General features: G+C 41.1%; 3 protein-coding genes across 4 annotated transcripts; all 3 read left to right on the top strand.

Moving 5' to 3' along the window:
• The first annotated feature begins 1311 nt into the window (after window positions 1–1311).
• Window positions 1312–3058, top strand: LOC121625346 (parvalbumin, thymic-like). Its single transcript, XM_041963428.1, has 4 exons — window positions 1312–1439; window positions 1563–1695; window positions 1854–1963; window positions 3030–3058. The coding sequence occupies exons 1-4, from the start codon at window positions 1379–1381 to the stop codon at window positions 3056–3058; spliced, it is 333 nt and encodes a 110-aa protein (XP_041819362.1). The 5' UTR covers window positions 1312–1378.
• Window positions 3059–8141: 5083 nt separating this feature from the next.
• On the top strand, window positions 8142–10738 carry pvalb3 (parvalbumin 3). The gene is made up of 5 exons (XM_041963427.1): window positions 8142–8186; window positions 8662–8728; window positions 9704–9836; window positions 10160–10269; window positions 10366–10738. Exons 2-5 carry the CDS (start codon window positions 8668–8670, stop codon window positions 10389–10391), a joined length of 330 nt encoding a protein of 109 aa, XP_041819361.1. The 5' UTR covers window positions 8142–8186; window positions 8662–8667; the 3' UTR covers window positions 10392–10738.
• Window positions 10739–12886: 2148 nt separating this feature from the next.
• On the top strand, window positions 12887–17147 carry pvalb9 (parvalbumin 9). Of its 2 annotated transcripts, none has more exons than XM_041962112.1 (5): window positions 12887–13053; window positions 14163–14230; window positions 14890–15022; window positions 15501–15610; window positions 16879–17147. In XM_041962112.1, the coding sequence occupies exons 2-5, from the start codon at window positions 14170–14172 to the stop codon at window positions 16902–16904; spliced, it is 330 nt and encodes a 109-aa protein (XP_041818046.1). In that variant the 5' UTR covers window positions 12887–13053; window positions 14163–14169; the 3' UTR covers window positions 16905–17147. The 2 variants fall into 2 exon arrangements, with proteins under 2 accessions (XP_041818046.1, XP_041818047.1); XM_041962113.1 differs by having other exon boundaries at window positions 12887–13085.
• The last annotated feature ends 367 nt before the right edge of the window (window positions 17148–17514 follow it).

Raw genomic sequence — 17514 nt, 5'->3', positions numbered from 1 at the left:
ATCCAGTGCTCCATCACGCAGGAAGCCTGGTCTTCCTGAAAACAAGCATCGGAGTGTGGAAAGGGGCAAGGCTGAGGGGGGCAGGTACGCGAGGGGGAGCAGAGGATGTTTTCGTTGTTCCTCTGGCCCTCTGGTTGCTGCAGGCCTCACTGAAGTCCATCCTGAGGAAACCAGGCTCACGTCACCCTGGCCAGGCCTTGGGCCCACACGTGCTGCCTGTTATGGCGGGTGTGACGCAGTAACATCAGTGCTCCAGCGTGTCCTCGCACATGGGAGCCATAAACACTTGTGTGTGTGAAACTGTGGAAACCCCCATTTTTCAGACCATAACGGCATTAGCAAGCAGGAAGAGTCGACACCAAATCACAGAGTGCACTTCAGTTACACAAAAGGGGTCAGATGTGGTGTCGAGAGATATTGTGAGGAAGATTTTGCCAGAACAAAAGTCTACAATTTTTGCCAACTCACCACATTTCATTTCTTTTGTGTAATATCTGCAAACTGCCAAGCCACCTGCAACTGGGAGAACTCCTCACCAGGTGGTTTCTCAGGCTCCCATCGACTGAAAAATAGCAAATAAAAAAAAATATACGTATGCCACTAGTAGAGGCAAGTAGCAATACATTAGTTTGAAACTAGCTAGTAGCTATTAAGAATTTAAGGTCTTTACATACAACTCAGTGGTGAATTTCTCAATGACTGGCACATCTCAGTCCCTGTGAATAGAATATCTGCTAACTGTATGAATTTAATACGTTGATATTAACTGTAATCTACACTTTGTGAGCGTGATCGTTGTCGTTGTTGAGAGCAGAGCTGTCCGTATGTTAAACGTGGCATGTGGGAACGAGGTGACACTGAGTGCAGACAGCTCTGTGGAGCTCAGCCTGACAGTAGCGGAGGCCATAATAACAGGATGTTTACAGCCTGCGGAAACACTGCCAGGGCCGACCACGAGCAGGCAGCAACTGTGGCTGGAAACCAGAGCGAAGAGGAAATGCAGGCCAGCCAGGTTCCCTCCAGATCCACCAAATATAACCTCACTCCCTTGCTGTTTTGTTTACAGACAGACGCTTCCTGACTGGGGTCTGTTTAGGTAGGTTCAATTTCCAAATTGACCTCTGACCCCTGGAGAAACCATTCAAGAAAACACAGTTGTGCTGTGACAAGATTCACTGGCTTTCAGCTTCCCTTTCACACACACACACACAGTTTGCTGAAGTGGTCAGCTGCAGGTGACAGCGGACAGAAGGACACTGGTGGTTTCTGACACCAGGGGGTGAAGCCTATTCACTGTCACCAATAGTTTCTTTCTGCCCGTCATTGGTCACATATCACACCAGGCAGCAACATCCACCACGACAGAGTCTCCCCCGCCATGGCTATCACCGACTTTCTAGCTGCCTCGGACATCACTTCGGCTATTAATGCCTGTAAAGGTCAGGAGATGGTTGTGTTTTGAGAGTGAATAAAAATGAAAGAGATGTAAGATGTAAATTTAAAGGATGTAAGGACGTCATCATGTGGATCTAATGAAGCTTTATGTGTGATTTCGCTTTCAGCAAAGGATTCCTTCAGCCCGAAGATGTTTTTCAAAACAGTGGGTCTATCCAAGAAAACTCCAACAGAGATCGAGAGGGTCTTTAAGATTTTGGACCAGGACAAGAGCGGCTACATAGAACAGGATGAGTTACAGTTGAGTTTTAAAGACAGAAGTACACACTCCTGTGCTGTTCATAGTTCACATATCAACTGTATCTCACCAAACTTGAAATGTGAAATGCAGCACATGTAATGTGTTTATCCATTTTGTTGTTGTCTTAATGCGGTGCTTCATCCCTGCTCTTCCTCAGACTGTTCCTGCAGAACTTCTCCAAAGGAGCGAGGCCCCTGACTGCTGCTGAGACCAGAGCTTTTCTGCTGGAGGGAGACTCGGACGGCGACGGGAAGATCGGCTGGGAAGGTAAGCAGATCTGAGGGGCACTAGGCCTGTAGATGCTGATCAGGGGTCAGCTTTTGTTCTGGTTTATTGAGGCCTGTTTTTTTTTAATCAAACATAATGTCCTAAAATACAAACTTGGGAGTAAAAAAAAGTCTTTGCAGAGTGGGAATAATAAGACACATCAAACTGCTTATTAGTGTGGAAGTAAACCTTTAACAGCGCCTCTGAAGTGATCACATGATTTTTCATATTGATTCTAAGAGCAGAATGAGCAGAATCAGATGCCAGGATTTACCCTACATCTACTCAGTGATATGTTATTTTGCAAAAGCATATACAACTGTAGCAACTAACAATAATATACTGTATATTCTTATTTATTACAGCTTAAATTTTTAGTATATAAAAATAGTTATCGAAGAAATAATTATACATTTGCTAAAATAGAAACAAAACAAAACCAACATCAGAAAAAACAGATAATACAGGAAATTTGGTGTCTCACTGAGTTGTGCAAACAATGAAGACGCACTGAAAGTGACTGGAGATAAAATCAGTGGCAGATTTATTCATGTTGTTTGTTTGCAACCCTGATAAATACAAAAAGGGTGGTGGAACATGCTATCAAATGCACAAAACATCACAAATAATAGGCAAAAACAACTCCCATCTGTACAAGTTTTTAGTATTAAATCGTAAAAAAAACCATTTTTTTAATCTTACAATGCACATTTATCAGTGGAAGTAAAAAATAAATTAGTATCAGAAGTGAACTGACTCAGTTAGCAAAATAGTAAAAAACTGGGATAAATCCTCGTGTTAAAACTCACCCTTTAGTGTAAATATGGCGGGTGATGGTGAGTCGACGTAAGTCAACACTCTGTTATGTGCTGTGCTGACTTTCATTGGGTTGCTAGGCAGCTGAGGTGCAGCTACAGTCACCTCATGTGAAGTGCCCCTGCCAGAGCACTTTAGCGTGTTAGGTCATGTTTGTATGAAATATAAGAGGATGATTATTACCAGATGAACGTGAAAGAGCACAATCAGAAATGTCTAACTTGACGTCTGTCTTTCTTTCTTTTTCCAGAGTTTTCTGCGCTGGTCAAGTCTTCATAAATCATATGTGATCCCTATGATTTGTTGTATGGTGATAATCTCAGGGGGGGACGTCTTTTTATAATGTTTACTAGCTACAGTAAACAACATGGACTCATCCAGTGATTCTTATGTGTTGAGAGTAACAAGATATGTTGTAGATTTAATAGAAAGTAATGTAATAAAGTAATTAACGTAGACCACAAGTTAAATGTTGCCACTCTGCTATGTGTCTCTCGCTGCCAGAAAAGTGAATAAAGAAAGAAACTGTTCGCCTGGAGATGCTGGTGGTGTCTTCCTGCTTACGTCCAGTGAGGCTCTCTGGAGAACTCTCTCATGTGCCTCGTGTTATGATGTTATATTGAGCACTGGGAGAGGTCCAGCCTGTGCAGGAGGCTTTGGTTTCTCCAATTAACGGCATGAGCAACTTTCCACTGTGCAAATGAAGTGTTTGACATTCTGGCAAACCCAATTTGACACCGTAGACGGAGTAATTTGGTGTAAATTATATGTTTACACTGAGACAACATGTACACAGCATTTAACCCGTTTTCTTTGAAATAACTCTTTGAGGTAAAATATGTCAGTCGAAAGATTATTCTAACATTTACCATCATAAAACCCCATTAGACTCAGCTCATGCTGATTTAAACAAGCTCATTGTGGCCGTAAAACAGTCACAGCCATAAGTCAAACTGCGTTTTGGACGACTGTTTTCTGAGTCACATGCAGAACTTTTCAGATAATTTACTTCAATGAAAGTAGCAAAACCACAGTGTAGAAACACTCCTTTAAGTAAAAGTCCTGCATTCAAAAAGTATTAACATCAGAACATACTTAAAGTACCAAAAGTAGGAGTACTCACTATGCAGCGTGACATGTACACTACCAACAACTGTAACTGGATTCATATTCATGTAAAACATCACTTTAATGTTGCAGCTGGTAAATGTGGGGCTCATTGTAAGCACTCTGGGATCAATAAAGTCTCATCTCATGTCACCCTATAAGAATACATCATAATCTGTTTGGTGACTATAATTTGTTTTAATAATTAGAATCTACAGAGTAACTTGTAACTAAAGGCTTAAATGTAGTGGAGTAAAAGTACAATATTTGCCTATGAAATCTAGTGCAGTAGAAGTACATGAGCAGAAAATGGAAATACTCAAGTATAAGTACCTCAAAACTGCACTCAAAGCACTTGTAGCTGTACTTAGTTACTTTCCACCACTGGTCACATGTGTGTGTTTAAAGAACATTAAAGGAGATTCTATTAAACTGGTATTTTTTCTGAACATCAATTTTATTTATGAATGTCAGACAAAAAAATCTGTCACTGTAATGTAACTGAGAAGTACTTAGGTCATTTACACAAGTCAGAGTAGCTATATAACAGTGTAAAATGCTGCAAAATAAGAAAAAGTACTGCTTTTAACATTTTAGTTAGGTACAAATACAGACGTTTTAGCAACAAATCGAAATACTACTACTTTACCTCTTTCAGTTTTATTATGTTACTGGATTATTATTACTGATTTATTTTATCTACAGTTATTGAATATATAAAAATAACAGTCTCTTCTGAACTGAAGAGGAGTAGAAGTGTAACATAGCATAAAATGGAAATACTCGAATTAAACTACTCCAGACTGTAAGTACAGACACAGACAAAGTGCCACCAAACACTTGTTCTCTTTGACGGCGTTGTGAAGCTGTTTACCTTCCTGCTGCAGTCAGCAGATGACATCAGGACGGGGGTCGCGGGATCAATACCAGTCGCCGTGCAGCCTTTGGGAACCCTGAGCCGGTGTGAATTTTAGATCAGGCACAGGCAGGACACAGTTGGATCGGAGGCAGCCCTGGCAGAGCGTCAGCAGTGGCTGCTCTGAGGAGGCCTTGCAGTGACCCAGCAGAGGAACTCAGGGACGGGATAGAGTTTCTGTGCCAGCACATTTACAGGACTTCTGTCAATGAAGCACATTTATTTGCAACTTTCTCTCAGATGGCAAGCCACGATGTCAGAGAATATAGGTCACTCCTATTTGTGCTGCAGCGTGAGGGAACGAGCTCCTGCTCTCAGGTGGAGCATTATAGAAATGGACTTAAACTCTTATCATAAGTTCACAAAGAAGGGCAAAATAAATAGCTCCGAGCTGCTTAACATGACAGTCACATCTAAAATTAGATAGAGAAGCTAGATAGAGATTAGATATATTAGAATGTAATATTAATGCAAATTCAGTGTTTTACTAGTCCTAGCTTTCTAAATATGATTTATTCCATTCATATATGTACATATATTTTTTGTAAATGAAATGCAGTGTACATGTAGTTAGACTAAAATGTGTTTTTTATACACAGCAAACAATATATCCACCCACACATCCCACCTGCCTAAATGTGGAGTACGCTCACCTGGTGGCCAGGTTACATTTAGCCATAGCCAGTGTCAATATACATATATCTGTATATGCAGCTAAATACATGATAAATATGATATACATAAATAAAAGGCTTATACCCAAAAGCATTTTCAACATTTGGAGCAGCACCAAACCAGTTTGTGAATACAAACTGACTCTAATAAATAGATAAAACAGATAAATATAGAAATAATGACAGTAATTAATACTGACATAGATACAAATATATGAAAAAGAAAATAAATGTAAGCAGGTGTATTAGTTCAACTCTGTATTCTGTGGTCTGCTTTATTAAATATATCCTTCACTGGGAATAGCTGCTCAGGGGTATCAAGCAAAGTTTTAAGTTTAACCTAAATGTGTCAAAAGCAGATCCCTTATGGGAGGCATTTGTCCCTGGATCCCCTAAGTGAGTATTTTATGTTCTCTAACTGTATGAATTGCATCAGGTCACCAAACCACATAGACAGATATTTGTAATTTAAACCTGATATTGAAGAAGGGCAGGAATAGTTACGGTATCTATGGCCGAGTCGTTTGAGGTGAGAGACCTCATTTGACCACAGCAAATGTTAAAGGCCAGAGATTAGTTTAACAGAGCTTTAAAGAAGATTTGAGGTGAAGAAGAAGCAGAGGGAAACAAAAAATATATTTACTATAAGCACCTTTTGTGGCAGCTGAGACGTCACAGGCCTGAAACCACTGAAGTGAAGGACGTGACAAATTAAACATTGAAATTTTGAATCAGTTCATGTAGAACTGAAGCTGTAGTTAAAGTGAGTGTTTATTATACGCATCAATGGTTTTATACAGATTTTATGATGATTTGTACAGACAATTAAAATATGCTGATATATGATCAGTCACAGGCTCGTCTCAACACTGCCACCTAATGTACAACAGGCGCATAACAGCCGGCAGCCGTCAGCATAGCAAATATGGGCATGGAAAGACCCCTGGACTTGTTCCTCATTTAATTTCATTGTTCGGTGCAGTGTGAGAACTCAGTGGCGTTACGCAACTTAAGCGTTAAGATGATGCTGATAATGGGGAGGATGAGGATGAGGATGACGATACCGATGATATCAGTTTACGGTGCTTCCCAAAATAGCACCACAAATAGTTTCATCACCATAAGGAGAAATGGTCTGAATGGGTGTAAGAGGACCAAAAATAAAACCTGGCCAAGGGTCCACAGCTGCGTGTCAGTACATGATGATGACTTTCTTTTAACTTAAAGCATTTCAGTGAATCCCACCAGTTCTCCAATCACCCCTCCCCTCCCTAAATCTTATTACCTTGTTTGCACAAAGTTTTTCATATACTGACTTTGCATTTGTAAAAAAAAATGTATTCGACGTTGCAGAATGAGACATCCAAGGTGATGCACTTGTGCAAAGAAAATCTGTCTCTGTGGTGCACATTTGCAACATTTAAGCCAAATTATGCAGAAACTTTAATAATGCAAGAGGCTGTGAGTGCTATGTGTTCTCTAAAATGATGAGAATAGACCATAGAAGTTCAGCAACTAACCTTTATTTTGATTTTGATCAACATGACACAAACACTCTGCACATACACTCGAAGCCGTTGTCCATTTTCTGTTTGCAACATCTCTGTGGTGTCCACAAATGCTGCCACAGTATTGAGCCAAATTAAATGTTTGTTACTGGATACATTCCTGTTCTGAGCTGCGTAAGCATCAAAAGATATAAACATAAAGACTTCATCTTTAAACATATTATATGACTTTCTTAAGTTGGTCAATCAATCAATCACAACAACTAGACTTTTCTGACACTGGAATGCCAGCAAAGCCATTGCAGACATTTTACACACGCCAATTGCGCAATGGCTCGTTTTCACCAGAACAGCACAGAGAGCATGTGTAGGGTAATTCATCACTACAGGTGATTATGGTGGAAAAGTGCAGCGTGGCCACCAGGAACAATTACACTGTATTTTATTAATCACCTTTTGTTATTGAATAAGAAATACTGCAGAAGACAGGCTGATTTGGCTTAGATTGTGATGTAAACTGACATTTAAAAGGGGCAGGATGCACAGAGCGTATCTTACAAACATCACGACCATCATAATGAAGAGGACATTTCCAAAGTCTGGGCTCAGCACAATAAAAAGACCTTTTACATTTCTCCTGAGAAAAGCCTTGGACTCAAACTTTAACATGCTGATATTACGGCACAGAATTAGCTCCAGGACAGCAAGGCAAAGCTACTTATTATTAAACAAATGTGTCTGTGATAACAGAACAACCAGCTGTAACAGCTCACACGGTAGAAACCCGCTCGGTCCGTCTGATAATCTGCAACACACGACATAAGGTTTACCTCATTCTTCTCCCCTTGGTGCTCTGCACAGTTTAGCAGCTCAAAACTACATGGCCACAGAGTACGTTTCACCCAAATCAGCAGCGTATATTATTAGCCCTATGCAATATCAAGCACTTTCGCATAGGCCTACACTTAGCCTACCATTTAAGCATCTTCATTTATGTGCATATAAATAGAACAGCTCTGTCTACTGGACACATTTTTCGACCGACTGCTTTGACTGCTTTGCACACAGTGTCCATTACATAGCCTATGCATCATATTTCGGGCGAGTGAAGGTATAAAAGCTTGCGAGCGTGGCTGGAGGCTTCACTGCAGTGAGCAGATTCATCTGAGCGAATCCACTCTAGTCTTAGAGATAACCCCAAGGTGAGTTTCAGTGAGGAGCTGCAGACCTTTAGGCACTGCTGCCTGACACAAAGAGTGGTTCAGGGCTTCAACTTCATGCAATGGGATATAAATCGAGGAAAGGGCCGCACAGGGCCAGATTCTGAACATCTGAAGCTCAGGGTTTGGCTTTGGACTAACCAAGGAAATGGGGGAAAAAAATTGCCAACCAACCACAGCTGCAAAGGATATTTGATCTTTTGCCTTGGAGGGCTTGGTTTTGGAAAAATTGGACTACCTTTTCTGATCATTTGTGCCTTGTCTTTTGGGGCTACCAGAGAGGAATACTCACAGAGAGGAACTGTAAAATTTATTGCATGGCATTAATGAAGGTTACATGTAGCTCCTTAACTTTGAATGCTGTATTGTTGAATGCTTAGATTCAGAGTAAAACTGCCTCATCCTGTCTGATTTGCTCAGCTGAACTGATGACTTGTCCTCTGCTCTCGTCCCTCAGTTAAAAATGGCATTCGCTGGACTTCTGAGTGACGCTGACATCACTGCAGCCCTCGCGGCTTGCCAAGGTAAACCCCACCATGAGAGTGGTGCAGCATGCAGTACCGCAGCTTAGGAGAGCCTAGGTGGAAGCTACACATGCACAAACTCATGCACCGGCACAGGAGCTGGATTCTTACTGCACTCATTTGGAGCTTAACGTCTTGCCAGTACAGAGCAGCTACAACCAGTTAAAAGATGCTCCTTGCATCTTCGCTGCCTCTGACACTGCTTTTTAAACACACCTTGGGGCTGCATCAATAGTGCAGCACGCATGCAGGATGTGACTTTAATGTCCTTTCTGCAGCAGAAAGCCAGTTTTCTCATTTCTATCTCTATAGCTACTGTAAGAAAAACACATCTGCAAATTCAGTGGTGGAGGAGCCACTCAGACCTTTACTCAAAGTCAAAATAACAAGACAGCAGTATAATAATACTTAGTTTGACTTAAGTTGAAGAGAAAAAATTCAGAAAGTAAAGTAAAATAACACAAGTAAAGACTAATATATACACATTTTATAGTTGTAATTATTAATGGTTTCATGTGTGAGCATCACTTAAAAGCTGAAGCTGTAAGATAGAGCTGATTTAGCTACTTATTAATAATTATATACTGAATTTGTAAATTATATTTTGCATCAATAATCTGAAACTAGAGAGGTTACTAGTAACTAAAGCTGTCAAATAAAATGTAGTGGAGTAAAAAGTAGAATATTTCCCTCTGAGCTGTAGTGCAGTATCCAGTGTCCAGTTGCAGAAAGTAAAAATACTCATCTAAGCACCTCAGCATTGTACTTAAGTACAGTACTTCATTAAATATACTTAGTTACATTCCACCACTGTGCAGATTAAGCTAAAATACTGAAGGACAGTGAGCACAGAGGTCAGAGGATGGACAGCAACCAGCTGCCAGGCCCTGTAAACGAGAGCCAGTGCAGCTGCAAAAGCAGCTTCAGCCTGTGTGTGATACACCCACAAATCACCGAGTCTCTGTCTCCTCACAGCTGCTGACTCTTTCAAGTACAAGGACTTCTTCGCTAAGGTCGGCCTGGCTGCCAAGAGTGCCGATGACATCAAGAAGGCTTTCGCCGTCATTGACCAGGACAAGAGTGGCTTCATTGAGGAGGATGAGCTGAAGTAGGCACCACCCTCTTACATTTCACCTCTAGCTTCTCTGTGGAGCAGCATGTCTGAGGCTACCTGGCTACTCGATGCCAGCTCTCTCCTCTGGTGCAGGGTGACACAGAGAAGAGGAGAAAATAGAGCAGACACAGCCGGGTCGAGCCAAATTGATTGCATTATATTCAGAAATGCCAAATTTTACAGTGAGGCATTGGAGGTTTTCTGAAAGATGACCTCTCAGAACCAATCAATTCACTACAAAACATGCACTTCTTTTCTTTTCTAAAGGCTGATGTACCAAAATACTCACTATCCCTCTCTCTGACCGTCCTCTTTAGGCTGTTCCTGCAGAACTTCTCTGCCTCCGCCAGAGCTCTGACCGACGCTGAGACCAAAGCGTTTCTTCAGGCCGGTGACTCTGATGGCGACGGCAAGATCGGAGTTGATGGTGAGAAAAAAGTCAAATTTTCCTGCGAGAGGAGCTTCACCTGGAATCAGATTCAGAGGTCCTGGAATAACCCTCTCCTTCTTTGTCTCCCCGCAGAGTTTGCTGCCTTGGTCAAGGGTTAAAGGAATAAGCTGACCAATATCTTACTTCACTACTCTAAAGGAACAACTTGAGCCAAGACATACTCCTCCTCTCTTCCCTCTCACTTTCTCTCTCTCTTCAACTCTCCACACCACTTTTATACACTTGACCTTTCACCCCTCCCTTCGACCGTAGACAAACTTCTCTCTCTCTTTCTCTCTGGCCGTGCTCACCCCTTTGCTGCCCACGATGAATGTACCTGACTAAGTGTATAGCGTGGTTGACTTGTGTCTTTCTCTCTCTCTCTCTCTCTCACTTCTGTCGTCGTTTTACTATGTGAGTTTTGCTTACCGTGAGATCAGATGATGCACTTTTATGGGAAACGGACGGACGATGAGAAAACAATAAAGGTTCTTTTTCAATAACGCAAGTCTGACCCTGGTCTTCATTACTCTAATAATAGTTCCTCAAATCCTCTAAATGATCACATTAGAGCAAGGGATTAGTGATTTTACCTTAGATTGTTTCTTTTAAAGAAACTAAATGCATTTTTCAGCAAAATCTTTGAGGCCAGAAATGCCAAACTAAACAATAAATTCTCTGTTTTCTACACTTCAAACTTGACTTTGTTGAATATCAACTACTGTAGCAACAAGTGAGAGAGATGCTAAAACATTTAGCCAACAATGTAGCAGCAGCACAGGTGGAGAAGAGTCATATAGTCAGCAAAGTGACTCAGTAAGGTGAATTATAGAGCCATATTTACATTAAGTTTAGCTAACATTATCCACCATACGCTACCGGTGATGCCAGACCAAGTAAGGCTGTAGCAGCAAAGCTCCCAAGTGACCTGAAATGACCATTTATTTTTTAGGAATTCAAATTTTCACTCGGAAGAGTAAGAATATGTTATTTCCTCTATCAAACGTTACATAGTGTCACTTTAAAAGTTGCCTTTTACACTATCAACCCTGACTGTTGTTGGAAGTCTCATCCAGCTGTGCTGATGTGATACGTACAAAAATAAAATAAAATAAAAAACACAAGATTTAACTTCTTAATCTACACCCACATTTGTGGACACACTCGCACGCATCCAACTCCTGCCCTCCTTAATCCTGCTCTCATCTCGTACAATATGTGGTGGCGCTTTAATTCCTCGCTCCCTGAGTCTCTGCAATGATGAGAAGCAGCCACAAGACGGCGCCTCTGATCTGTCAATAAGCCACAAGGGTTTCAGGTGTTTTGTCAGGTTAGCTCTTTAACACTACATTGCAAACTTGGAGGTTTGGAAACACAGTAGATGTGTTTTCTGACTTTCACATGAGTTAAACAGTTTGCTTTTTTTTCGCACAGCAAGTGGCTGAAAGACGACTCAAAATGCTCCCTGCCTGTGATACTCGGAAGAATAATGAGATTTATTCCCCTGGTTCTCGTTACAAAAAGCATCCCTCCCCTCTCTGCTAATGCCATTAGTGCTGACTGGATTCACCAGAGACGCTGCTGTGTCAGACGCTGTGAAAGGCCTCCCCCTGCAGACAACTAACTCATCAGTTTACAGCGTGCATGGTCAGTTGTCATGGTGACCAGGTGCAAACCCCTTAGAAAATAATGATACTCATAATAAAAGTCCCCACCCAGCCCCTCACATTACAGTAAGACAGGTGTCTTTTATATCTTTTCCAAAAGAAAACCAGTGTAGCACATGGAACTGACTCAGTATCTTAACACACAAGTGAGTTTATAAGCCAAATGTTTATCACGTGGAAACATCAGTGGTATAACTGGACTACTCTCATTACTTTAACTGGATTTCTTCTTGTTTTTGGTGTATTGATCCTCTGTTGTTGGAAAGATAGTTCTGTTTTCACTGCACAATCAGGATTATAGTTCCCTTTTCAGCTTCCTTTCTCTCAGAGGACAGTCTGTCAGACATCTGACACCAAATTGTCTCTTTAAGGATATCAGAGCATTTCTGACCTGCAGAATCTGCATGATGTCTTTCACACCATCCTCAACACGAGTCTAACTTTATCTCTAAACTGAATTCGTACCATTGCTGTCTTTCTACCTGTTCAGCAGGTTTAAAAGTAAATAAAACAAAATACACCCAAAGACAGTGAGGTTCAGAGTCCCTGTTTTTTTTTTACTGACAAAGATTATAAATATTAGAGTGACCATAATGTAAGATTACTGATGAGGATAACAATCCCCCCGGAGAGTCACAGGATGATTTATGACCCAGTGCTCTCTATAATCATCTGAATTTAGGGGATTATTCACTAAAACCAAAGAGGGAAGAGGGGCCTGATTAAATCTGAGATGTCTGTAAGCTTCCACGTGCACCTGCAGAGAGGGAGGGAGGAGAGAGGGGGAGGATGGGGAAGGGGTAAGGGTGGGGAGAGATGTAACACAGGTCAAAAGTTGATTGGACACAAACAGCAGTGTTATGACAGTAAAGAAGAGAGGGGAGAGCGGATATAAACACTGGAGGCTAATTGGCCAGGTGGGCAGGTGAGGAACACGAGAAGGAGGCGACTGGCTGAGAGAAAACTTGATCCGCGCGCAGGTTGGAAACTCAAGCACCCGTCGGCGCATCCACCCCCGGCCTATATAAGAGCGAGCAGCCTGTGACGGGGGCACCACAAAGCCTTACCTGCTGCTGCGTTGGACCTGGACGGAGAGGAAATCGAGCCAACAGCGGTGAGTCCCACAGCTGCGCGAGGAGAACACAGGTGCGGGCCAGGTGTGCTGCACCTGCCGGCTCCGTGGAGCCTGGCGGGAAGCGGAGCTGGCAGTGATGCTGTAGCCTGCATCATATTGTTTTTTCACTTTTAAAGGGGTTTATACAAGTTGTAGACATGCTTATCTTGGTTCGTGTGTACGTGTGTGTGTTTGTGTGCCTGCCAGTATTTTCTGCCACCACAATCCCTTCAAAACTGAGCGGACAAACTGAGCGATGAATGACTTGATAAAAGATGTTCCATGTAACAGGATGTTTTCAGCTCACCACTGTGAGCTATTCTTAAAAGATTATAAACACACCATACATAGCTGAACGCATAAAAACACGCAACAGTACTTAAAGTCCTCAAGGTTTAAGGGACTGTGCAAAAATTAGTAGTGGTTTTGAAAAGCGATGTATTTTAAGTGAATGTGTAAGGGAGGGGAGGCTGTGTTTGTTTGGAGAGCAGGGGAAGATGTTTTAACTGTCTTTTTTGTGCCAGATTATTATTTTTTATTTTTTATTTTTACAATAAGCCCATCAGTACCAACAGGGCTGGCACCCAGGGGGCAGTTCACACAGTTGTTTGTTCTTTGGCAATTCTTTATTCAAAACCGGGGTGTGACTGTATTTTCCCAGTTTTTATTAAATAAAATAGAATGTAATATACAATATAATATATCCCCACCCCAGTCATTTATGTACAGTCCCTAAGTGCCAATCATCAAAGCAGTTCAAGCAAATAACCTCAGTAGTTAAGAGACCACCAGGGGAAGTCACACCAGGGGGACGTTATAACATCATTATTGTGACATGAAAACACTTAGCAGTACATCTTTTCAAATTTGCCCGAGTGCATGTAAATTTGTGGTTTCACTGATTCTCTACCTTATCTTTCTGGCAACTCAAGTACACTTGCCAAACAATCATGAGCGGAGCTTTGATGGGATCATAATATTAACCTAGATACACCTAAAAGTGCAGAAAGATTAATCCAGCATGTCAAAGAAAAAGTGTGTGAGAGAGAAAGTGTGTGTGTGTGTGTCTGTATGTGAATAATTTACATAGCTTTTCTTTGACCCTACAGGACCAACATGTCGCTCACATCCATTCTTTCAGCTGAGGCCATTGAAAATGCTGTCAAGGACTGTCAAGGTAGCATCTCCACACACGTGCACCCAACACACACACACAGAGAGAGAGAGAGAGACACCATGGTCCAAATTCTTCCCGGCTACTATTGTCAACTACTTATTATTCATTCAAATACCTGCAAGCGCATTATGCAGAGAACATGACTTCAGCATTATGATGGTAATGAATCACAACTGTGAATGAACAAACTAAATTCACACCTGATTATGACAAAATGCACAACAATCCTGATCCACGATCGATAACTCGACCTAGTCCTAATCTGTGTTGCAGATCTTCATAATGCTCTCCTTCAAAAGGTGCGTAATCTCCTCTGAGGTTGAGCTGTTTCCAATATTGTGCAGCATCCTCTCTGCTAAAAAAGTCATATCCAGCTTAAACATAATTGTGACCAAATCTGCATTTGGAAAGATTTTCAATCATCTTGTCTGTTTTAGTGGAGGCGTGTGTCTACTGGACTTAAAAGATAAAAACAGGGCAGGAAAATCTCCCACCTGGACAGCAGCCACATGCTGTTTTAATCTCCACATCAGCTCCCAACATAGCGAGCCCTGTGGGTCAGCTCGAACGCCATTCTTGCTTCTGTTGTTTGTTTGTTTGTTTTTTTTTTAAATCTAGCGTTGTGTTGTTGCTGTAATGTGTGTGTTATGTGTTTCCAGCTCCGGACTCATTCTCCTACAAGAAGTTCTTCCAGCTGTGTGGCCTGTCCTCAAAGACGCCCAAGGAAGTCAAAGATGTCTTCCAGATCCTCGATGAGGACAACAGCGGCTACATCGAGGAGTCCGAGCTCAAGTGTGTGAGACAATGACAGTTAGACAGTTAGGGTGTACCGTCTCTCGTATACTGACCTAATCTCCTGCATGTCTACCTATATCCTAACCGATGCTGTAATTCATATGTGCGTTCATTCACTGTAAATACAGTAATGCACTGGAACCAAATATCTTCCTTCTTGCAGAAAAGCTGCTTTAAGTGTTATATATCATGTAACATAATACTCATATAGAATTATCTGCAGTGAGTTACAGAGCTGCCTTGTGTGTATTTGTGTCTGACACACAGAGAGATTTAGCACAATAAATCACACAGTGGTATTATTGGGATGACACCATTAAGCTGTCTCCTAATAATCCACGATGGGCAAAGTGTCATTATTTCATCTGTGTTACATAATTCACCTTTGTGTGATTGTGTGGCCGGAGCTGAGGGTCGACTCGAGCCGTGCAATTTAGTAAATGGTGTGCTTATGTTTGTGTGTGTGTGTGTGTAGGTTCTTCCTGCAGCGGTTTGTCCCCGGGGCGCGGACACTGACCGAGGCAGAAACCAAGAGCTTCATCTCAGCAGCTGATGATGACAGTGATGGCAGAATCGGAGCAGAGGGTCAGTATCTGATTTCTCAGATTGTATTTGTACAAACTCGCCATGTAGGCAGAAATGATCTCTGGACTGAATCTCAGTGGGTGGAGTCAGCAGAGAAAGGCCAGCTAACATTATGCAGTTTATTGAAAAAGTGCATTATAGCCATTAGAAAGTATTAGCTCGCAAGCAATGAAGCCAGTAGTTTGCTAACCTGTTTAACTTGTACAGCATTAAAGCCATGATTGATCCAGTTGGTATTTTTTTTTTTTTTTGCTGTTACAGTTTGCCAGGTTAATATACATTTTTTGAAGGTTCAATTGTGGGAAACACGAGCATGTTTACTCAATTTTAAAATGTTTCATTCTGTTGCAGTTCAAGGTTTTCTCTTCAGACACTGTACTTGGCTCAACCATTAAGATTCACATTCTTTGATAGAGCCTTGTAAAAGGTCACAATTTGTAGCAAGTGGGATTCACAGAACATACTGAGATTTATGAGATCTTGAATCATGCAGTTAAGATGTTGAGCGGTTTGCCTCTGATGTAAAAAAAAACTGTTAGTGTGGGATTACACTACTGTGAGCTGCCTCAGGCCTCTTTGCCTGCAGTAAACGGAGAGCTGATTATGAAAGTTACAGGTAGACTTATTCACATGCAATCTTAATCCTAAAATGTCTGACAGGCATGAATTGACCCATATTTGCATTAGTTTTGCTCCTCGTGTTCAGTTTAAGTACATATGCATCCACGACTGGGAAAATAAAAGGAGACACACCCGGACAAGAAGATCAGCCTGTTACTTTGCATGAAGACATGCCTTAAGACAAGTAACACAGCTGATAGAAACAACACAAAAGAGCAATAACTTAAGCATGTTTACCTTTTCTTTTGAGCTCAGAGTTAAAATGATTAAATGTTTCTCCAACGTTTATTTGGTGCAAAGAGTGATTGATATGTTGTTCTTGAGGATCTTTATGTAACCATTTTGTTTCAGTTTTTTTAGTGCAGAAGACATGTGAACCACTAGAAGTCATGACCTTTAGATACTTGTTCCAGATGTGTCCATCATCCAGTGACCAGCAATGTCTGAGCTCAGCTTTCTTATATAATAGGACAAATTGGACAATCAAAAAAGAGAAGATTTTTAGTCTGTGTTTTGTTTTATTTTCCAATCATTTCTGTATCGGTCTCGCACAAGTTTGAAATTTGCTTGATCTTGTGATGATGAATGAAAGACAAAGGCGTGTGTTCACAATTCAAGGCCATTTCAACATGCTTTTCTTTCTCTAGAGTTCCAGACTATGGTCCTGTCTTGAGTTTCACAGATGAAAAGAGCTCAAGTCTTCAGGTCTCTCCCCACCTCTGGAGTCATCAGCTTCCATTCCCAGATATTTCTTTTGTTTTCTACTGAACTCTGTGTGCGCTAATTGTTTTTGAATGACCTTTTGTCCATTTAAAGACAATAGACCTTTAATTTCCACTGTGTTGGTCCATGTTTTCTTTTCTGTGCACACCCCGCCTCTGACAATCAATGAGATTAATAAACATGTGGAAACATAGATCACCTCTTTGTGGTCATTCTTCATACGATATTCCAGCAAAACACACATTTATATGCAACAATAATGAATGTATGTACTGTACAAATACATACTCAAGATCATAAACCTCATGAATGAAAGCAGGGATAAAAGCATTATGGGATTATTTAACAGTTTTGTGTGTCTGAATATGACATAGCATTTCATCACAAAATGCTGTATTTATTTTGGATTTTTTTTAACCATCGTGCAATAATTGATTCTTAGCCGAAAATAGAAAATTGTATAAATATGATGTACAGTATATAATGTTTTAATACGAAGTTCTTCAAATACAAGCACAAAATCATCACTTTACTGGACACACATAACAAGATGATGTTTG

This window comes from Chelmon rostratus, chromosome 21 (assembly GCF_017976325.1).
Source record: "Chelmon rostratus isolate fCheRos1 chromosome 21, fCheRos1.pri, whole genome shotgun sequence".
NCBI lineage: Eukaryota > Metazoa > Chordata > Actinopteri > Chaetodontiformes > Chaetodontidae > Chelmon > Chelmon rostratus.
Note: the sequence above shows the minus strand (reverse complement) of the source record. Positions and strands in the feature narration are given on the sequence as shown.